Source organism: Scylla paramamosain, chromosome 10 (assembly GCF_035594125.1).
Source record: "Scylla paramamosain isolate STU-SP2022 chromosome 10, ASM3559412v1, whole genome shotgun sequence".
Lineage (NCBI taxonomy): Eukaryota > Metazoa > Arthropoda > Malacostraca > Decapoda > Portunidae > Scylla > Scylla paramamosain.
In genome coordinates, this window is record NC_087160.1 from 9,291,031 (window position 1) to 9,315,000 (window position 23,970).

At 42.1% G+C, this 23,970-nt stretch overlaps 1 protein-coding gene across 1 annotated transcript in view; it reads left to right on the forward strand.

Annotated features, from left to right (window-relative positions):
• Positions 1–2,686: 2,686 nt before the first annotated feature.
• LOC135104022 (tyrosine aminotransferase-like) overlaps positions 2,687–23,970 on the forward strand; it is a 62,987-nt gene continuing 41,703 nt past the window's right edge. The window contains 2 exon segments of the mRNA XM_064010886.1: positions 2,687–3,653; positions 14,949–15,053. Of these exon segments, the coding sequence (XP_063866956.1) occupies positions 3,521–3,653; positions 14,949–15,053 (238 nt within the window). The 5' untranslated portion in view covers positions 2,687–3,520.

A 23,970-nucleotide genomic window follows, 5' to 3' on the forward strand; every position in this document is an offset into this window, starting at 1 on the left:
CTTCCTTGGTGGTGATGGTGGTGGTGGTGGTGGTGGGATACCATTATATGAATAAACAGTACATGTAGGTAGTCAAGTTCGATGTACAAAATATTTGTGTCTCTGCATCAGAAAATAAAAAAAAGATAGCGTAAAAAATAATAGATAAATAAATAAATAAATAAATAAATAACAAGTAATAAAGTTAAAGAAATTTTGATAACAAAATCATACGCCAATTAGTACAGCTACTCGTGCTAACATAAAAATACAACCGTCATTAACAAGAGTAGAAAGAGAAAAAAGCGCCAGAAAAATACACACATAAAAAATAAAACATCAAACTCTACTAAGGGCAACATGAATTTACATATACGTAAAATAACATCAAAAGTGCGAACCGTACAAGCGTATTTCATGTCTTCACCCAAACTAGGCTTCACTCTTCCATACCTCCTATTCCATTCCTCCTGTCTGTCCCCATCAGCACATTCATTAGGCTCACCAAGAGATGTAGGGAGGTGAAGTAATCCTTGGAGAGAAGCAGGCTTCTCTCCAATAGCAACCGTTCATTATCAGTAGATCGCTGCTTTCATTACGTTAGTTAACACCGGTCACACCATTGCCTGAAGGTGGTGGTGGTGGTGCAGTGTACAAGGCGAGTAATCAAAAAGGTGGTAATGAAGTCAGATGACATATGAAGTAATAATGTTATATATCCACTAGTGTGTATATAAAACTCTCATATAACTGTATCACACACACACACACACACACACACACACACACACACACACACACACACACACACACACACACACACACACACACACACACACACACACACACACACACACACACATACACACACACACACACACACACACACACACACACACACACACACACTGTATTATTACACTAATATTATTATTATTATTATTATTATTATTATTATTATTATTATTATTATTATTATTATTATTATTATTATCATTATTATTATTATTATTGTATCGATCACAACAACTACAGTGAATATAAAAGTACACTAAAAGTGTCCAATAGAAATAGATTTAATAACATAACAAAAATAAACGTACCAGTAGTGTGTGTGTGTGTGTGTGTGTGTGTGTGTGTGTGTGTGTGCATGAACTGGCTGACTTGCGCCTTTGGAGGACGTTGGGTGAAGCAGCACACAACTAGCGACTTGGCAATTCACCTCTCTTACCTCACCTCCCTCTCACTGCCCCCAGAGCTGCCGACGTGGTGTGCACGTGGACAGAGAGAGAGAGAGAGAGAGAGAGAGAGAGAGAGAGAGAGAGAGAGAGAGAATCGACACACACACACACACACACACACACACACACACACACACACACACACACACACACACACACAAGCATAATATACAAGCGCTGCGTTGCATGCTGAAACAACAAAATATCAGCATTACTTGAATCTTGATCTGTCGGAGGTGTGTCCTCCAACCGACCAATGGCAGAGCTAGCTGGCCGCCTCACCTTTCCCTCGACCAATCACGCTCTGCGTGCCACGATTCCTCCTTCGGGGCATCGGGCATTTAACCACGACGCACCCCACACACCTTCCCGAGAGGACGAACTGATGCGGATACGTCTGGAAAAATGTGCAAAGGTGGAGTTGGCATGGCTTGTTGTTTTATGGCCAGATGGTGACGGTGGTGATGTAAGGAGTCTTGGTTACGCACGTCACTGTTTGCGAGCGCGCGCGCGCGCGCACACACACACACACACACACACACACACACACACACACACACACACACACACACACACACACACACACACACACAGAACAAACAGCCCATAGAGACACGTCCTTAAAATGCACCCAACTATAAAAAAAAAATTAGTGGAGATAAGTAAAACTTCACACTGAGTGACGATGAGGATGGCGGCGGCAGTGGTGGTGGTGGTGGTGGTGGTAGTTAAGAAGTTGCGTCACTGCTCATGTACGACGAAGATACACACAAACACCTGCGTCGTATCTTCCTGAGCTTGCAAACAAACCTTCTTTTCTCACAAATTAAATTTTCCCCATTCATTGAATAAAAACAGAGGATATATTAATGTTTTCTTCTAGGGGCGTTGAAATCACCGGCAGTTACTATGTGGAGAGAAAGACATACGGAGGAGACAGAGGGGGAGGAGGAGGGGAAGAGAAGGGTTTGGTTGGAGAAGGGAGAGGAAGGAGGTGGAGGAGGAAGGGGAGGGGGGCTGAAGGTCTTCTACTTATGGAATCTGGCTGTGTGGCGAATAGATTTGAAAGATAGGGATAAGAATAGGAAGAATAGGAGAAGATGAAGAAGGAAATATGGAAGGAGATAGGGAAGGAGACACTAAGTGAGAGGGAGGTAAGGCATATCACACCAGGTATTAGAGAGTAGATCCTGGATTCCTGAGAGTGGAGGAAAGGCGTGGCGGTGAAGTAAACAGGACGTGAAGTAGGAGTGGAGGAAGTAGTAAAGAGATACGGTGTTTAAGTACTGAGGGGTGGCATGGTGGATGTGGTGAATAAGAAAAAGAAAGGTAAATACATTAGATGTCAAGGGTGGGATGCTGCTGCGTTGGTGGTGGTGAGGCAGGTGTGCGAGGGAGGGAGGGAGGGAAGGTGGGGGGAGAGAATGGGAGAGGAGAGGTGAGGTTTGGGACGTAGGCCAGAGTTCAGTCAGGAGTAGCCAGTCTCGCGGCCACGGCACACACACTCCGCCACTCATCTCGCCCGCCAGTCACCAACCCGCCTCCGCCACTACCACCTGTTGCCACCATCACCGCTCCCTCCACCAACCATACTCCTGCAATACTTGCAATTCCACTAAAAACGGCCCATTGTTTTATCAGCCATCATTCTCTCTCGTCGCTGCTGAAACAACCTCGCATTCGTTGTACAAAATCATATTACTAATCAACGGAATCCATATAGATCGATATCCTTTCAGTCTTGGTGTTCGAGGACATTTAGAGTAACCAAAGAAAACGAGAAGAGGAACAGACTCACAGTTGACATAAAAAAAGTTCTGTGAATAGGTCGCGTGTCCAATGTGATATTTTTTGTACAGTGAAGGAGACACATACGTTTAGCCAATATTGTTCTCTAAGTAAAAAAAAAAAAAAATCACTCAAAGGGTAACATACGCATTAGCATTGCGTATAAAGACTGTTGTGTAATCTGGTGAGTGTGTGTGTGCGTGTGTGGATTGTGACGTGAGAAAATCTGAGTCGCTCGTGTCCTCTGGTCGAAACACGCATACACTGGCATACATCAAGGAGTGACACAACACGATAAGCACATTGCGTAAAGCAATAATTCACTACGTAGCAACAAAAGAAACGAAGATTACACGGAATAAGTATTAAAAAAAGTAAAACAACACACAAACAAGATCATAAAAAATAGGACTGGGCAGCACGCGAGTCACAACAGCACATAACACACGAACACATACGAACACGCGGACCGTTGTATTGTGTGAGCTGTCGTCGTCTTCATCGTAGTCGTCATGAGGGACAGGAAGTCATGGAACGTGCCCGCCTCCACCTTCGCCAAGAACACCTTCAATCCCATCAGGAACATAATAGAGAACATGCAGATTGTTCCTCACCCAGACAAGCCCATGATTGCTCTCTCCATAGGTAAGTGCTCTCTCTCTCTCTCTCTCTCTCTCTCTCTCTCTCTCTGCATCTTTATTCCCTTGTATAATTTACTCATCAGTTTTCTTTTTTTTTGCCAGGCTTACAGTACCTTCGGGTGTGTGTGTGTGTGTGTAAGCGCTTTCGTCTCCCCCCCATCTCTCTCTCTCTCTCTCTCTCTCTCTCTCTCTCTCTCTCTCTCTCTCTCTCTCTCTCTCTCTCTCTCCTAAATGTCCTTGAAACCGTGAAAACAATCCATCTCCTTACATCATAAAATATGTTCTTTTTTTTTTTTTCCTCTCCATTAAGCGCTTCCACTAACCTTGACGGCTTGAATCATCGTTATATAACACCGATGGAGACACAAACCTCGAAAGTCATCGCAGCTTTTCACACACCATGTTACGCACCACGGTAACAGTAACACACGGAAGGTCTCGTATTTCCGGGGTTGACCAAGATCATGCTGCCTTTTTTTTTTTCTCTCTCTCTTGTTCGTGGTCGGCTGCGCGCACGTGACAAGTTGACGTGGAAGATAAGAACACGTGTCGGGAAATAATCTTTTTTATTCTCCGCAGCATTTTTAGGACACGCAAGGAATCTCGTCATTGCTATTTAACTGAAGACGTGAGCATTTATGGTAAGAAGGAGAGGAAGGGAGATTCATGAATTAGTGTAACTCTAAATAGAGAAAATTTCCCTACGAGCAACTTCTTAATCTTGAATGAATTACTTGACTAGAGAAACAGTGGAAACGAGGAAACGAAGTGAAAATGTTTCAAATATTGTAGCTCGAAATCTATATCTTTTTTCTCACTTAACGATCTCCACACCTTCCTTAATGTAATTCAGCATGTTTATTTTACTTCATTTTATCTTTTTATTAACCAGAGAAACCGTGGGCACAGAAATGAAGAGAGGAAGAGAAACTCTACATATGTGCGTTGTCTCTCTTGAGGGTCACGACGCTTTCTGTAATTTTTAAGAGACCCAAGGATGCTGCTTGGCGTTACTTAAGGGGAGAAAACGTGAACGTGGAGGTGAGGAAAGCCAGTGCAATTGTCACAGCATTATAGTCTAGAGCATGTGTGGGTTTTCTCTCTCTCACTTCACGGCCAATGTTTTCTTTTAACAATGATGAGTAATGTGCGTGGGAGTAATGGGGTGAGTTGAGGAGATACCCGAGTTTTTTCCGTGACTTGAAGAGAGAAAACGTGAACTTGGAAGCAATGAGAGGAAGTAAAATGGTAATCTTATCATGATAAGATGTGCGTTTCTCCTCTGAATTCATGGCCACTTTCTTGCGTAATACACTTTCGAGATTTAAAGTAAATTAAGGAATTACTTGAGTTTTTTGTATAATCTGTGAATGAGTTATTTTTCACTTCACTGCTACCGAATTTCACTTTACATTGAACAATATTCATTCAAATTGTATATTAAATTGAGTATGTCCTTGTACCTGTATGATTTGTGGTGTGAAATAGAAAGTTTGTTCTTCATGTTTCTTCCTTTCTTACGAAAGTGGCTAAAGAATGTAAACGACCGCCATCTTTGCGTTCAGTGACACTAAAAGAGTTCCACCAAAAGCTACTGTTTCTCCCCAGTAACCTTCCGGCTACCAAATTAATGGGACACCTGCACGGTCAAGGTTAGAAATACAAACGTTAACACACCAAGACTGACAGGTAAATGCACTTCCTCATCATCAAACTAAAGTAAAATACAAATGTAGATGAGAAATTATTTTTTTCTTCTTTTTTATAAGGTCACCACGTTCTATGAATATAATATGAATTACATACTGGATACTGAATCTAAGATCAAATTCAAAAGTTAACGAATTTACCTCCTGGTCACCAAACTATAAAAGGAAATAGGTAATTATAAAGCAAAAAATCACAATACTCTCTTATTCCTCACTACCTACGAGTTTAATACGCTATTAGACTGTGACAGAAGATACAGCATCGCAAAACTGAAGCTAAACCCAATTTCCTGGTTTCTGTGATTCACAAGATTTAGGAGATAATTCTTCACTTGTCTTGTGGATAGGTCTTGGTCTTCTTGTTTTTGTGAGGCACATTGTTTTTTTTCCTTTGCTCACCTGTTTCCATATTCTATTTTTCTCCGTGGTATTTCATAATAAGAGGGATACTTTCAATGTATAATGTGATAAAACGTGATGTGAATAAGTATGAGGTCAATGTCGACAGAATGCAGACTAGTTAAAGTCTGTAGTCTGTAAGCACGCCAAGTATCAGTCATATGCAGCTCCTTTCTCCAAGTGGCATAGGTAAGTACGAAGTGTCAAGGGTTCGAATCCCGTGCTGCCTTGACCCAGAACCCGCAAGTGGCCAGTAGTGTGTGGTGCAGGGGATGGGGGGGAGGTGGTGGTGGTCAGAAGTCAAGCAACATGCACTCACTTCCATTGTGCCTTGTGATTTTACATAATCTTAAATCCTTCGATCTACTGAAATTCTCCTTATCCTGACAACTGGAAAATTAAAAGTAGATCCGAGGACTTAATACTGAGGGAAAACTCTTAATGCAGTGGAAGTGAGTGGAGTGTGTGCGAGTGTGTTGTAGGTCTATTGGTCATGACTGTACATAAGCCTGTGATTCGGGATTATAATGATTTTGATCTAGCACAATGAATGGCAGATGTTAGGTGCAAATGAGGTACAAAGCCAGGCAGGTAAGCTCGCACAGCAGACTGCTATGACAGCAAAGAACATCAGTGAGAATGAGAGCGTGTTAGGAAGAGTCTTAAGGCAACTGTGACTTTTTTTGTGCACTGATTCTGTGCGTGTTATTCTTCTTTTTGTTTTGAAGTGCGTAGTAAGTTCTTAAATTGATAATGTCTGCATTTACGACATCATAAAATGTAAAAATTCAAAAATTTTTTTTCTAGTAATTCACTTTTATTGCTGCTTTTATTCACATCTGACTGCTAATATTTAACTTTCTTTGGGACTGCATGCGTCATTGTCTCTGTTTCCTTGCACCACTTTCTTTCCTGGTCTTTATTTCTCTGTGTTTGTCTGTGGTAGGGACGAGGGAGGTACGAGGGAAGCATGAGACAGGGGTGTGACATGGACAGGAACAGGAGGAGGCAAGAGAGGAAAGAGAGTGAAAAGATTGAGGGAAAACTGATGAACGAGGGACAGACCAGAGAAAGATGACTGAAGGATAAGTGAGCGACGAGGAGAGGAGGGAGGGATTAAGAAGGGACAAAGGAAGGACGAAGCAAGTCCAGAGTGGAAAGAGTGAAGGAAGGAGGAGGAGCGATGAAGGACGAGGAAGGAATGAAGGAGGTGAGTGGGGGGCAAAGGAGGGACGGTGTGCAAGTAAGATCCTCTGAGAAAATATCATGATGATCCTAGGATCCGCGTATTTCAAGCACATACACACCTGAAGTGAAGTATGATGAATGACATAATTAAAACAGAAATAGATATATAATTACTACTACTACTTCTGCTACTACTGCTACTACTACTACTACTACTACTACTACTACTACTATTACTACAAATACTACTACTACTTTTCCAAATGAAAAGAACTAGAAAGTACATAAATACGTTGATAAATATACAAATGATATTTTTAAAATATAGAATAAAATATAGATCAAAATAAAAATCAGGAGGCGAGGACACACACACACACACACACACACACACACACTCTCTCTCTCTCTCTCTCTCTCTCTCTCTCTCTCTCTCTCTCTGATGGAGCTGCAGAAGCTGGAGAGAGTGGGAGGGACGGGTGAGGTGAGGGAGAGTGACTGAATGTGGCATAGAGCAGTAGTGATGGTATTAACAGTGGTGGTGGTGGAGAGATCATGCCTGGTAAGCACAAACAAATCAAAACATCAGTGAATTCATTGTTATTTAAATGATGTATTGCTTGTCTTTACAAAGTTGGCGTGTTGTATGTTTTGTTTTTATTGTTCATTTTGTAACTATTTAGTATTTCATCGATTCCCTGCTAACCTGAATCATACACACACACGCATACACAGACACAACTTAAAAAAAAATAAATAAATAAAAACACACGGGTGATCAGATCATTCCGGCCCTGGTCGTTCAGGTTGTCGGCGCCACGTGGCAGTCAAAGTATCGTAGTGTACATTCTTACTTACTTAGGGTTAATATATGTAGATTTTTAACCGGTAAGGCTGAAATAAACCATATATTACTATCATTATTACACACACACACTTGCTGAGTGGTAGCGTCCTTGTTTGTCACTTGGCAGGCTGAGGTTCGCGCCTTGGTCAGGTTGCAAAGTTTTCACTGATGAAGGGGCAGCTTCTCTCCACCGTGAGCAGTAGGTGTGTGTGCACGGTGAATGTGCATGGCGTGTGTGGAGGGGGAATAAGTAGGGCGTGTGAGCAGGGCTTGTGAAAAGCTGACTGGACTTGCTGATTTAACTGCATAAAATCTGCGCTCTCAATGGGAGGGAATATCTGGCGATCATGAGTACAGCAAATGATCCAAAAATCCGTCGGTGAATCTCTCTCTCTCTCTCTCTCTCTCTCTCTCTCTCTCTCTCTCTCTCTCTCTCTCTCTCTCTCTCTCTCTCTCTCTCTCTTATATATACACACAAACACACAATCTTGTACGGTAAACATGGAATAATAATACAATAGCACTTTAGGTCATGGTGTCTGTTGCAGTCCTGCCAAATTGTCTGCAGCACGTGAGGGTGAATGAAAACACCGCTTAATGATTCCAACTGTCCACGGCATGGCAGGCAACACACAGTGGGATCCAAAGACACTCTTCACTTTACTGAAACTTGGATCCAAATTAAGGTTCATGAAAAGTAGTATTTTATTCAGCCATCGTGTATATGATTGTAAATAATAAACACACACTTGAAAGTAAAAATAAATAATGCACCAATAAGCAGGCCAGGCCAAAACAAATAATGATAAGAAGAATCAATAATAAAACTAAGCTACTCCATTTTCTGTGCCTTTGGTGGACAGTTGTGGCAATGACGTGGATGAGTCATTCAGTATGAAGAGGTAGAAAATGAGCAGTGTGATTAGCTATGCCACTATGATGCCACCTTCGGCGATCATGCTCACGTTGCCACATTCCTGCAGCTGTGTAATCAACATGACGTTATAACCATCCCGAGCGTCAGACATTCTTGTGATAAAAACAAAAATTCTGAATATTATTATTTGTAGCGTTCTTCTGATGATATGGTGTATAGGGGCAATAATTTTAAAATGCATTCGTTATAAAAATACATAATTCGTTCAAAAATACAGATGAAAAGTAAAGAAGATATGCGTCGGAAATTAAAGATAATGGCATTTAGAACGTTTTTATGATCAGCGTTACGCAGCATTCTAAAACAAAGAATCAGTTGTTCATCAGAAGAAAAAAAAAAGATAAGAAATAAATATGACAGGAACAATATATATATATATATATATATATATATATATATATATATATATATATATATATATATATATATATATATATATATATATATATATATATATAAAGGGAAGCCTCATGAAGCCAATAAACTTACCAGTGGCAGTCCCCGTATAAAACACACCTATCATATCCACTTATTAGGATTATCTAATTTATCTAATTTGTTATTTAGACTCCCTAGTAATTCACCAGTGACCCACTAACAGCCCGATTACAGAGAACATTTTTTTTTTCTTTTTTATCTAATTTTATCGAGCTTGAGCTCGTTTTTTCTATTCCTGTCCTAATTATTAACCACAAAAAACAATTTATTTCATCCTTGTTATATCTCTTATGTCACATGAATGCATCCGTAAGATCCTCTCTCAATCTACGTCCCACTAATGAATGTATTTTTTAAAGTTTTAATCCCCTCTCGTAAGGATTCCACGTCCACTGTAGAGGATGGAAAGGTTACTTCTAACGGTGAAGGAATTCTGCGCCTGTACTCGTATGTTCGCATACACCTTACAATTAGACGTAATAATAATTTCTTAATAAAATATCAAAATTAAAGGTGCCACGAGATCATTCAGAATAATAAGACATTTTTAAGCAATCATGAAAGGTAATGGTGATATAAAGAGACTTCCACTTTCGTCAGAATACAACCCCCAGGTTTTATTTAAATAAAATATATTATTGGAAACATGACCGTGATGTACTGAATCATGTTCTGCAAGAAATTTGTTCATACACTAGATTCAAACAAGCATTGCATTTGCAACCGATAAGCGATAAGCGTAGCACAGGAAACACACCGAGCTAATCACATTATTACATTATTTTACTGCCTTTCTAAGTATGTAGAGAAAGACGCTCGCGTTCGTTGGACATAAATTATTTCAAAACAAAAAGCAAGAGGAAGGAAGATTAGACACTATAATGTGGTAGTCATGGATAATCGCTGTTTATGACTGTACACGCCATAAACGTTTAAGGAGTAAAATTCATATCAAGTCACCAGTGCAAGAAAACTTGTGATGGAAATTAACATTTTACCTGAGTTAGTGTGCTAGGCCGGCAACACAAGGTTCCATTTTCTATAACGCCGGTCTCCCTGCGCCGGTTTCTGTTATCAGTGTTGTGGGGGTTTCTATGACAAACTCTGTGACGTGACACTTTGGAAGATGTCAAGTATACTGAAGAATTAACATTTTCAGCATTATTACACAATTACACTCGTGTCACTCTTACAGCCGAAACACACACACACACACACACACATACACACTCTCTCTCTCTCTCTCTCTCTCTCTCTCTCTCTCTCTCTCTCTCTCTCTCTCTCTCTCTCTCTCTCTCTCTCTCTCTCTCTCCTCCTATTTAGTTAAGCAACATCAAACACTTCACTGTTTTGTGTCATCACCCTAGCAACACATTTTTTTTTCTTTTAGATAATGAGTGATATTTTATGTGACAGTTATATATGATGATGAACTTTACAATGATACTAAATAGAAAAATGAAATTCTGTCTGCTAGAGTTAAATGTGTGTAATTGTGCTGACTTACCGCACGCGCACGACGCAAGTGTGTGTGTGTGTGTGTGTGTGTGTGTGTGTGTGTGTGTGTGTCTGCTAGAGTTAAATGTGTGTAATTGTGCTGACTTACCGCACGCGCACGACGCAAGTGTGTGTGTGTGTGTGTGTGTGTGTGTGTGTGTGTTTTATATGCAAACAAACAAAAAACTTCATCCAATAGCAAATTCTTACACGTCTGGATAATTCATACGTACTTCCGGTGCTGCCCCTTCTATCTGAACAAAGGCAGAATGAGAAAAGAACGAGATAAGCTCTTCACCAATGAACAATAATCGAACCCGCCTTCAGGAGAGCAGGAAGGCGTAATCACGTTTAATGTGAGAAAATACACATCAGTAACGAGGGAGGATGACCGCACCAAAATCAATAAGGTTTCTTTGAGTTTAGGCCATGAAATTAAAGCGGTGATTTTCAGTAGTATAGTGGACAATGCATACAATTTGGAAAGATTTGTTGTTAAACTTTCGATCTTTTGTCTTGAGGTGAACTTCCGAGAGAGAAAATACCGAGATACGTAAATATTCTTAGTAGAACTCTGCGAAATAACACGTACTCACTGCTGGTTACTTCATTATTATTATTATTATTATTATTATTATTATTATTATTATTATTATTATTATTATTATTACTGTAGTAGTAGTAGTAGTAGTAGTAGTAGTAGTAGTAGTAGTAGTAGTAGTAGCAGTAGCAGCAAGTGTGTGTGTGTGTGTGTGTGTCTGTGTGTGCGCGCGTATCGGGGAGTGTTTCGTGTACATGGTTATCAACAGGAATTATCTACATATGTATGGCATTCATGTATGTATGTATGCAGGCTACGAATCTCTCTCTCTCTCTCTCTCTCTCTCTCTCTCTCTCTCTCTCTCTCTCTCTCTCTCTCTCTCTCTCTCTCTCTCTCTCTCTCTCTCTCTCTCTCTCTAATACTGTGTGTAAAGAAAACATCTTATTCCATTTTTCCTCTGTGAACAGAGTAATTAATTCATTGCAGGATAAAAAAAAAAGTAGGAAAAGAGAGAACAAAAATACTCTGTTTTTTTAAGTGAAAAATAAAATAAATTATATATATATATATATATATATATATATATATATATATATATATATATATATATATATATATATATATATATATATATATATATATATATATATATATATATATATATATATATATATATATATATATATATACAGGGCGACCCGTGAGGAAAGTCACCTATTCTCAGATATAAAAGATCTAATCATTTCAAGTCGGAAATGTTCTATAGTGAAATGCTTCTAACACCGTTGTTTAAAAGTTACAGGACATTTCAATATGAACGCGTTAAGAACTGGAGAGGGGGGAAGAGAGGGCAGCCATGGTGGACGTTGGCTGCATGAGGATGTTACTTGATTACTCATCAAAGTTTTCATAAATAAAGATATAACTGAATTTAAGAACGCAGTGTATTGTTGTAACCAACAACAGCTAAAACATAACGAACTCCATACGGCAACAACAACCAGCTGGAGGTATCATAACGGCCTGTGTGCAGCCACTTGCCATTGATGTGCGCTCATACTTAAATGTCTTGTATCTTCTAAACCATGGCTTTAAAAGTATTTGATTACAGAATATTTTCAAGTTAGAATGACTTGATCTTTCATTTCTGAGAATATACGTCTTTCCTCCCGTGACACCCTGTATATTTATAACAGTTACATTAATGATTTTTCCTTCCAAAGACATTGTAACTGCAATTCTGTTCGTGAATGAATGTATGTATGTAAGTATGCATGTGTATTGGGTAGAGATATGAGTATACTTGAATTATAAATAATTTTACAAATTAGTAGCAATAAGAGGTCACGTGACCACCCTTGGGATCCAAGCTGAGGTCACGTGACCACCCCTGGGCTCCAGGCTGAGGTCACGTGACCATTATTTGGTTTTCAGGCTGAGGTCACGTGACGATCTCGGAGCTCCAGGCTGATGTCACATGATGATCTCGGAGCTCCAGGCTGAGGTCACGTGATCATTATTTGGTTTCCAGCCTGAGGTCACGTGACGACCTCGGGGCTCCAGGCTGAGGTCACGTGACGACCTCGGGGCTCCAGGCTGAGGTCACGTGACCACCTTAGAGCTCCAGGCTGAGGTCACGTGACCACCTCGGGGCTCCAGGCTGTGGTCATGTGACCACCTCTGGGCTCCAGGCTAAGGTTATGTGGCTATCTCGGACTTCTAGGCTGATGTCACGTGACCACCTTGCGGCTCCAGGTTGAGGTCACGTGACCATCTTGGGGCTCTAGGCTTGGGTGTGGTTAAATAAATCCCATCAGTAAGTAGAGATGGCTCGGAATGCACGGATGTTCTTCCTGAAGTGCACAGCGGTCACGTGTGAGGATGACAGGTGGAAATAGATGGGCATGTTTTATATTGAAGCAGCAGTGCGAGTAAGGGATAAAGAGTCGGAGACGCAGAGCATAAAGAGAGGCGTGAAACAGGGATGTGTGATGTCCCCTGATCTCTTCAACTACTACAGTGAAATTATAATGAGGGATTTAAGAGATATGGAAGGAGTAAAAGTGGGAGGCACCAACATCAACAACATAAGATATGCAGACGATACGCTGCTGCTGGCGGAATCCCAAGACAAACTGCAAGACCTGGTTAACACACTAAATAGATCAAGCAGACAGAGAGGCCTAACAATTAACAAAAAGAAAACGGAAGCGATGGTAGTATCGAAAGAGGAGCAACCGCCACAAATAAATATATTACTTGATGCAGAACCCCTCTAACAAACAGACAACTTTAATTATTTGGGAAGCACAATCACATGTGATGGGAAATGTGAGATGGATATAAAGAAGAGAATAGTACTTGCAAAGAATGCATTTGGCAAGATTAAAAACTTGGTGACGAATGTTAAAATATCATTGGGTACAAGAAGAAGGTTTGTGAAATGCTTTATATGGTCGGTTTTGTTGTACGGCTGTGAGTCCTGGACAGTGAGAAAGGCAGATGAACAAAGACTTCAAGCAGCTGAGATGTGGTTCTGGAGGAGGATGCTTAGGATATCTTGGACAGAAAGAAGAACAAATGAAGAAGTGTTGCAAGGGGTGGGTGCTGGAAGAGAGTTGATGAGTACGGTTAGGAGTAGACAGATGCGCTTCCTGGGCCATATTATGAGAAGAGAGGGACTGGAACATCTATCTCTAACTGGTAAAATAGAAGGCAAGAGACCACAAGGAAGACCAAGACAGAAGTACATGGATGGACTGGTGCGAGTGACTGGGGGAGGAATGTCTGCAGCTCAGTTGATACAAGCAACTAGAGACAGGGAGCAGTGGCAAACCATGGTTGCCGACGTCCTACGGGATATGGCACGTCAATTGAATTGTTTTATATAGTGACAGCCACGTGTAACCTTGATGCCTTATTGCAGCTTCCCTTATTTTCTATGGTTATTGATTAATAAAATTAGTCTAGTAAAGGGAGGATTAGAAGCGGATGTCCTGTGGGGGCACCAGCGTGGCGGGAGCGGTGGTGTGGAGAGGTGCTGGGAGCGTCGGTGAGGCACACAGTGCTAAGCAACGCCCCGAGCATCACAACAAAAGAAAACATCGAAACTGCAAAAGGCTGGTTGATCTGCACAAGGAGGCTCCTGTATGTACACATGACAGTCCCTGAAACCAACAACAGGCTCTTCCTGAGTTTAAGTTTACCGGTCACTCCCCAGCGTCCGACTGCTAACCTGTCGGCATTCTGAGTATTCTCTCTCTCTCTCTCTCTCTCTCTCTCTCTCTCTCTCTCTCTCTCTCTCTCTCTCTCTCTCTCTCTCTCTCTCTCTCTCACTCTCTCTCTCTCTCTCTCTCTCTCACTTTGTGTGTGTGTGTGTGTGTGTGTGTGTGTGTGTGTGTGTGTGTGTGTGTGTGTGTGTGTGTGTGTGGTTGTGTGTGTGTGTGTGTGTGTGTGTGAAAATCATGAAAGCTGTACCACATCAGTAAATATATAATTTCAGCAGCGTTACGTAAGAATACTGTTTACCTTCATAGGCTATTCACTGCACCATCATTACACCAACACCTACACCACCCACGCCCTCATCATCAATATATCATAACCATCACCGCTATATTCGCCCATCAACATCACCATCTTCACAAATATCACACTAGCAGTATCATCACTTAGGCTGTGCTCACCACTTCCATCACCACCACAACACCTGGCTCAGCTGCCCACCCTCCTCTACTTCACAGGTGACCCAACGGTGTTCGGGAACCTCAAGCCAGCCCCAGAGATCGTAGAGGCGGTGGTGGAGGCAACGCGGCGAGGCTCCTGCAATGGCTACGTGTCCAGCACAGGTGGGTAATCAAGTGTGTGTGTGTGTGTGTGTGTGTTCTTTGGGTAAGTTCTCTCCTGCCTCTGTTGTCGGACTGTCACCATGTGTTGTCCTGACGTCGTCCCTAAGCATCTCATTACCTCCCAGAGTTCATCTCTAGAATTAAAGTCAACATGAGTATCTCTGACTCGAGTTTGTTGCTTAATATGAAAAAAAAAAGAAAAACATATTTTCTTCTGGTTAAATCTTCTGTCAAGAACAAAGATTGTTTTGCAGTCTCTCTCTCTCTCTCTCTCTCTCTTCTCTCTCTCTCTCTCTCTCTCTCTCTCTCTCTCTCTCTCTCTCTCTCTCTCTCTCTCTCTATCTATCTATCTATCTATCTATCTATCTATATATATATATATATATATATATATATATTATATATATATATATATATATATATATATATATATATATATATATATATATATATATATATATATTGCGAATAAGTGAATGAATGACTCAATGATCTATTTGGATTTCATTATTTTTTAAAATTATTATCGCAAAACCCAATAGCATTTAGGAAATGTGGCAATTGTGTCAAATTAATCCCTTTCCTAAACAGTTTAATGACGGATCAGGGTAACGTGATTAAAATTTACCTCACGCAATATCATTGTTATGATCAAAATGTAGGAAATTAAAACATAAAATTTACCATACTGAGTGATGGTTCTGTGTGTATGTGTGTGTGTGTGTGTGTGTGTGCGTGTGTACGCGTGCGTGCTTGCGTGCGTGCGTGCGGGCGGGCGGGCTGTGTGTGTGTGTGTGTGTGCGTGTGTCTGATTAACCTACGGTCGTCTGCTGGTCACCCAGCCAGCCGTTCCCCTACGGAAAGAGCTCAGAGCTAATAGTGACCGATCTTTGGGTAGAACTGAGACCACTGACACACGACACACCGGACACAGCGAGGTCATGACCCCTCGGGTTCACAACCCCTCGGGTTACATCCCGTACCTACTTGCCTGCTTGGTGAACAGGGGCTATACATTAAGAGGCTCGCCCATTTGGCTTCGCCGCTCCCGGGATTCGAACCCGGGCCTTCTTGGTTGGCAGCCGGTTGCGAGCCGAGCGTGCTAACCACTATACTACGCGGTGTGTGTGTGTGTGTGTGTGTTTCCATAAATCTGTATGAGCGCGCGGTGCCCGGGGCCAGCAGGGATCGGGATTCTTGAACCACCACCTGATGAGGCCGCGCGCTGCTCCCGTCCTTCCTGCTCCAGGTGCCCCTCCAGCCAGCATCCCTTCCTTCCTCTCCTCTCATACCATCCATCCTTTCGCGTTTCTTTTCCTCCATAATCATTTACAGATCTTTTCTCCTTTAATAATACCTTACCCTTTCTCCGTCCCTTCTATTCATCTCTCCGTTGCTTTCCGTCTTTATTCTTACATGCTAAGGAGAAACAAAAAAAAAAAAAGAAAAAAAAACTTTGCAAACACTTATAAAACACTGTTTCCTTACGCCGCTTACGAGAACAGTTATCTGATGGACGTTCGTTTAACACAAACTTGAAATTCAGTAATCAGTTAGATAATGGCCAATCCAGTGTGTGAACTGAAATAATTTATCCCAAGTTTAGTTATTAAACATTTATTATCTACTGCTCTCTCTCTCTCTCTCTCTCTCTCTCTCTCTCTCTCTCTCTCTCTCTCTCTCTCTCTCTCTCTCTCTCTCTCTCTCTCTCTTTCATCCGTACACAACATCCACCTCTCTACGTCTTTCACCTTTTGTACTGCCTTGCTTCTCTTATAAACCCAACCTAACCCAACTTAACCTAAGCTAACCTAACCTATACAGTAAAATCCCTCTCATACGGCATTCGAGTATCCGGCAGCTTCAAGTATCCGGCACATCTTTCCCCGAGCCTTAAAATCAATAAAAAATCAATGTGTACTCATAAAATCGATTAAAATTTCCGCGCGAGGCATACTTTGTCCCCTCGCCACCAGAGCGCACTGCTTCGCGCCACCCGCGGCCCCACTGCACTGTGTTTACTCAGTGACCAGTCCCGCGTGTGCACTGTTTATCGCCTGACGCCTTCATCATGCCTAAAGTTGTAGAAAAGAGGAAGCGTATTGTGCTTACACTTAAGCAGCTGATCAGATCAGCTGATCTTTGTTATGGTAAGATGCGTGAGTGTAGGGTGGTGATTGTGGACATAATTTCACTTCTATTCAAGTATCCGGCAATATTCAAGGCATGTCGGCGGTCCCGTTGATGCCGGATAAGAGGGATTTTACTGTACATATCATTATATTGTGGCTTATCACAAACACCTTTGTCACGCTAAACAAGTCTGTGGATGTTTGTTCTTCCTTCTTGTTAATTTGCGTTATTCCAGTGCCTATGGATGGACTTTCAACCACTAACACCCTGCTCCCTTTCCTTCAGTTCATTCTACATCACAGGCGTGCGTAAATGTGACTTCCAGAGAGCGAAGTAAAAGAAAAGCCCCAGAAAAAAGTTCCCTAGCTCTTCATATGAACTTTGCTTCCTCTCAAGAACTTTCTTTTACCTCATCATCCTTACTCTCGTGTTGACTTTTTTTTCTTTTTCCTCTCTCTCTCTCTCTCTCTCTCTCTCTCTCTCTCTCTCTCTCTCTCTCTCTCTCTCTCTCTCTCTCTCTCTCTCTCTCTCTCTCTCTAAGATGAGAAGTTCACAAGTAAAATAAAGACAAAAACTTTCTCCATGAATTTTTGCCCGTCCTGTAATCTGCCGCAATGTTCCCATACGCCAGTTCCTGCCTCATGATTACGAAACAAATTTCAACCCCGTATTTCTACTTCGTGCCCGGTCCTCGGAGACATGAATAAATGTACGGGCGAATGTGTGAATGGAGGAGTGAGTAGTAATGGGCGAGTGGAGGAACTCAACGGCAAAGGGTGCTCACTTTTCTTTTTCTTTTCGGTTTTACGTCTAGTTTCCCTAGTCTATCAAGGTTAGAACGGTGCCTCTTAACGAAGGACTTGCTTTTGGCATTTTGGAAATGATATCCCCGAGTGGATGCCCTTCTTACTCTCGGACCGTTGCCAGGATTCAAACCTCATACGCTTAAAAAGCATGCGTTTAAAAAGCTTAAAATATTGTCATTTTCTCAAGTTTATATATACTGTGTTGCAAAATTAATGTACAAATATGTCAAACTGTTACCCTACCAGACACAGAGTTAATCTTCGTCTACCACAAGGCAGATCAGCGATGATACACAAAGCATTTAGATTTAATGCAACTCATGTATGGAATGAAACGGCAGGGAAGGTATATCATCATTGTTCTTTACCAACATACAAATATAGAATCAAAAAGTATTTAATTAATATGTAAATGATAACAGGTAGCTTTATTATTAATCAAAATGACTGGAGGTAGCATAAAATAAAAAAAAATGTTAAATTAGCCCACGTTATAAAATGAGTAAATTGTAGAGAGGAGGGCAAAATATACCATAAGGTATCAGTCCTCATTGTCGAGCAAATCATTGACATATGTTTATTTAATGCATATAGTTTAACCTTGTAATATAATGTGTCTGCTTATGACAATAAAGAACTGAATTGAATTGAGATGTGCCTGAGGATCCCTGGGACACCAAAGTGCGGGCCGTCTCACTTTTTCGCGGCTGGCAGTAAAAAGTTGGTTGGTCACTGCCATAAAAGATCCGTAAATCTCAAGAAGCTGGGAATTCTAATACATTCCTTCGAGGACGACTCTCTCTCTCTCTCTCTCTCTCTCTCTCTCTCTCTCTCTCTCTCTCTCTCTCTCTCTCTCTCTCTCTCTCTCTCATAAGTCTCAGAGTGTCTACACAAATTGCGGAAAAGACTTCCTCGTTTACAAGTGTTGAGAGGTTCATTTAGATTATATCAAGTCTACCTTTTGACCTGAGAATATGATTAGTTTGGGTACAGTTTCACCCACAGCCTTGCAATGGACTAATTCTAAGGTAAGCTTTCATTAACAATCATGCAGTTTCATTCGATCAGTTCGGTAAAACAAGAAAAAGGAAAAAAATGTGTTTCCACAAAGTTACGCAAATTTGCAAGCTGGAATTCGCAGAAAAGAAAAGAACTTAAGTATTATTCTCTCTCTCTCTCTCTCTCTCTCTCTCTCTCTCTCTCTCTCTCTCTCTCTCTCTCTCTCTCTCTCTCTCTCTCTTGTCAATACTCGTTTGGTATATTTTGCAAAACCATCTACACTTTACAGTTCAATTCCTCTTCGTCATAATACTCGTACGTTCAAACTTCTTTTGCGTACCTTTCTTTCACCTTTTCTTTCTTTCTGTTCTTCCTCTTTCTCCTCCTTCCCTTGCACCATCAACCACCACCGAAGCTCCCCGTCCTTTTCCTCCTGCTCTTCTCTCTCTCTCTCTCTCTCTCTCTCTCTCTCTCTCTCTCTCTCTCTCTCTCTCTCTCTCTCTCTCTCTCTCTCTCTCTCTCTCTTTTTTGGCACCAGTTCTGTCCAGTTAATAGAAGTTCTAGTTGCTTCTTCTCCCTCCTCTTCCTCCCCATCCCCTCCTCTTCCTCCTCCGCTTCCTTCTCTTCGTCGTCCTCCTCCTCGTCCTGCTCCTTCTCTTCGTCGTCCTCTTCCTCTATAGTAAAATTAATCTTCCTATCAATGCGTTATATTCTTTTTAGCCACACCCTTGAATAATGTACTTGAGATGGGCGCACAGTCTTCGCGGATCTTGAGATAGTGAATGTCTAGAGGGATGAATAACATTCCTATGCCTCTCCTACGCCAAAGTGATGGGGCCTCAAATAAGTGAAGAAAGAAAGGAGAAGAGAGAGAGAGAGAGAGAGAGAGAGAGAGAGAGAGAGAGAGAGAGAGAGAGAGAGAGAGAGAGAGAGAGAGAGAGAGAGAGAGAGAGAGAGAGACGAAAGGTCAAAACAGAAAAGTTACTTCTTCAAAGATGATAATAATTCTCATCAAAGTAAGTAGGGAGAAGGAAGATGAGGAGGAGGAGGAGGAGGAGGAGGAGGAGGAGGAGGAGGAGGAGGAGGAGGAGGAGGAGGAGGAGGAGGAGGAGGAGGAGGAGGTAATGGAAGACGAGATAGAAGAGGAGAAAGAAGGGAAAGCGAGAAGAAAGAGTACAAGAAGAATGAGAGAGAGAGAGAGAGAGAGAGAGAGAGAGAGAGAGAGAGAGAGAGAGAGAGAGAGAGAGAGAGAGAGAGAGAGAGACAGGGGCGGGTAGCAACTGACTGGAGGGAGGAAGTCGTGGAGGGAGTGGTGCGAGGAGGCGGGCGGGTCAGCAGCCGCCGTTGGGCCGCCATCTGTTTGCTCAGCTACTAGACAGACACACCGCCGCCGTTGCTTTCTCTGAACGGCTCAGCAAACGGGTCGCTGTTGCCTGTAATGGGCTGCTGGGATGACTGAAGAAGGGGATGGGAGGGGGCAGGAAATAGAGAGAGAGAGAGAGAGAGAGAGAGAGAGAGAGAGAGAGAGAGAGAGAGAGAGAGAGAGAGAGAGAGAGAGAGAGAGAGAGAGAGAGAGAGAGAGAGAGAGAGATGAGGGAAGGAAAAGGAGGAAGACTAAAGAGAAAAGAAAGGATGTAGAGTAGAAAACACTGGATGAGTTAACGAGTATATTTCTCTCTCTCTCTCTCTCTCTCTCTCTCTCTCTCTCTCTCTCTCTCTCTCTCTCTCTCTCTCTCTCTCTCTCTCTCTCTCTCTCTCTCTCTCTCTCTCTCTCTCTCTCTCTCTCTCTCTCTCTCTCTCTCTCTCTCTCTCTCTCTCTCTCTCTCTCTCTCTCTCTCTCTCTCTCTCTCTCTCTCTCTCTCTCTCTCTCTCTCTCTCTCTCTCTCTCTCTCTCTCTCTCTCTCACTGAAATTAATAAGCGATGAAGAAAATATATAAGGGTATTAATGGGCGTCCAGTTTTCATTCTTTATGGTCCAGACATGAGGAGAAATAAGAGGAGAAGGAGAGAAACGATGGAGAAAAGGAACAGAAAGTACAGTTCCTTACTGAGAGACTAAATGTGTTCTAAATTATCCTGGTAAGAGAAAAATAGTAAACTGGACGGTTCTAATAAATGGCGAGTTTTTTTTTTTTTTTATGTAGGAGGGACACTGGCCAAGGGCAACAAAAATTCAATAAAAAAAAAAAAAGCCCACTGAGATGCCAGTTCCAGAAAAGCGTCCAAAGCGGTAGTCAAAAAATTGAAGGATAAGTGTCTTGAAACCTCCCTCTTGAAGGAATTCAAGTCATAGGAAGATGGAAATACAGAAGGAGGCAGGGAGTTCCAGAGTTTACCAGAGAAGGGGATGAATGAATGAGAATACTGGTTAACTCTTGCATTAGAGAGGTGGACAGAATAGAGGTGAGAGAAAGAAGAGTCTTATGCAGCGAGGCCGCGGGAGGAGGGTAGGCATGCAGTTAGCAAGATCAGAAGAGCAGTTAGCATAGAAATAGCGGTAGAAGACAGTTAGAGATGCAACATTGCGGCGATGAGAGAGAGGCTGAAGACAGTCAGTTAGAGGAGAGGAATTGATGAGACGAAAAGCTTTTGATTTCACCCTACCTAGAAGAGCGGTATGAGTGGAAGTCCCCCAGACATGTGAAGCATACTCCATACATGGAAGGATAAGGCCCTTGTACAGAGTTAGCAGCTCGGGAGGAGAGAAAAACTGGCGGAGACGTCTCAGAACACCTAACTTCATAGAAGCTGTTTTAGCTAGAGATGAGATGTGAAGTTTCCAATTCAGATTATAAGTAAAGGACAGACCGAGGATGTTATCATGGCGACGTTGGTGTTGGAGAAAAAAAGGGAGATGAGAGAGAGAGAGAGAGAGAGAGAGAGAGAGAGAGAGAGAGAGAGAGAGAGAGAGAGAGAGAGAGAGAGAGAGAGAGAGAGAGAGAGAGAGAGGGTGGGGGCACCAGTTGGTTCAGTGCCTACGTGCCCAATGGTGACTGAGGGACCTTGAGTCCTGTAACCTTTGTCATGAGGAAGGAGGAAGCCATGAAACTCTGGTGAAGAGGGAGGTGGCAACAACGGCAACAACAACTCCAAATACTACTACTGCTACTACTACTACTACTATCTACTATTACTACTACTACTACTACTATTAATACTACTACTGTTTCTGTTGCTATTATAATAAAAACAAGGCTAGTAGTAGAACGTATTGCAATATATCAAAGCTGTTCCGCAACTTCTCACTGTCCTTGGGGCTTTGCAAATGAGCTCTAGAACAGGTATACCATAAACGTCGGACACAAACACACACACACACACACACACACACACACACACACACACACACACACACACACACACACACACACACACACACACACACACACACACACACACACACACACACACACACACACTTGCTCCCCTCTTTTCTACCTTTGTGTGTGTGTGTGTGTGTGTGTGTGTGTGTGTGTGTGTGTGTGTGTGTGTGTGTGTGTGTGTGTGTGTGTGTGTGTGTGTGTGTGTGTGTGTGTGTGTGTGTGTGTGTGTGTGTGTGTGTGTGTGTGTCAAGGGGATGGAAAGGAAGAGGAAGGGGTTACATAGTGTGGCCAAGCAATCAGACCACCTCCTCAGCCTCATTCTAATCAAGACCTGAATAATGATGACTCCTTGAAGATATTCTGTCATGCTGTTCACCTCGTTAATTAGCCCAGCACTTTTGTTAGCACCTTGTATATAGTAATTTATCTGCTGTAATAATCGCTTTTTAATCTCCCTTTAAGTAAGTCATGCCTCATTTCATTACTCATCTTGCACAGTCTTAAGTGAAAGTCTCCTGTGACACAGTTGCGACTCCAGCACGTGTTAGCGCCTCGTGCAGCGCCAAGAGGGCGGCACACAACACTGCTCCGAGAATATAAAGCCACGAAAGAAGAAGTAAAAAAAAACATGCAAAAGTAATTGATTGAAGGACGCGTATGCAAACACACACACACACACACACACACACACACACACACATGTTCTCCGATTTACCACACCCGTCCATCTACTTATTCACCGACAAAATTAACTATCGCCCACTCACCCATCCTCTCACCTAGTCACCCACCCATAGACACACACTCATCTACCCGCACACCTCTTATTCGATTCACTCCGCTTATCCACCTACTCACTCGTCCACACACACACACAATTATCATCCCATCCACCCAACCACCCACACACGAACATTCTCTCTCTCTCTCTCTCTCTCTCTCTCTCTCTCTCTCTCTCTCTCTCTCTCTCTCTCTCTCTCTCTCTCTCTCTACCCACCAGTACCCTTCCCCCACACAAACACGTGGCCTTTAGTGAGCTGATACCGCAACACGGCTGAGTGCAAGAACCTCAGATACGACGTATATTGATCACGGTAGCCCTTCCCTCTCAGGGCACTTGATAAGCTGACTACCTCCCTTCAAGGCAACCCAGTCTCAAGTCCAATAGACGCACCACTTCTCTCTTCACGCTGTGTACACTTAGCGCTTGCAATCGATGCCTTCAGGATATTTGCACAGTGACACCCTGACAGACTTGCGTGATACAGGGTTCGGAAAGGCAGCATCTGTAAGAGTGACGTGCGAAGACTGGATGGATGTGTTGCAATTGTTGTTATTATTATTACTACTATTATTAATTCTTTTGTAGTATTAATGGTAGTGGCACTGTCAGTCATTATATAGGTTATTTCTATGTTTTGCGCCATACGAACTGAAAACATACAGATATTGAAACTGTCGGAAACTCATTTAGACTGTCTGGTTGGTTTGCTGATGGTCGAGCTTATCATTATTGTTACTATTATTGTTGTTGTTGTATTTGTTGTTACTGATGCTGCTGCTGCTGCTGCTGTTCTTGTTGTTACCTCAATGATACTAATTTCACAGTTCTCTTTCCATCTTAAACACACACACACAAGCTTTGACCCAGTAACA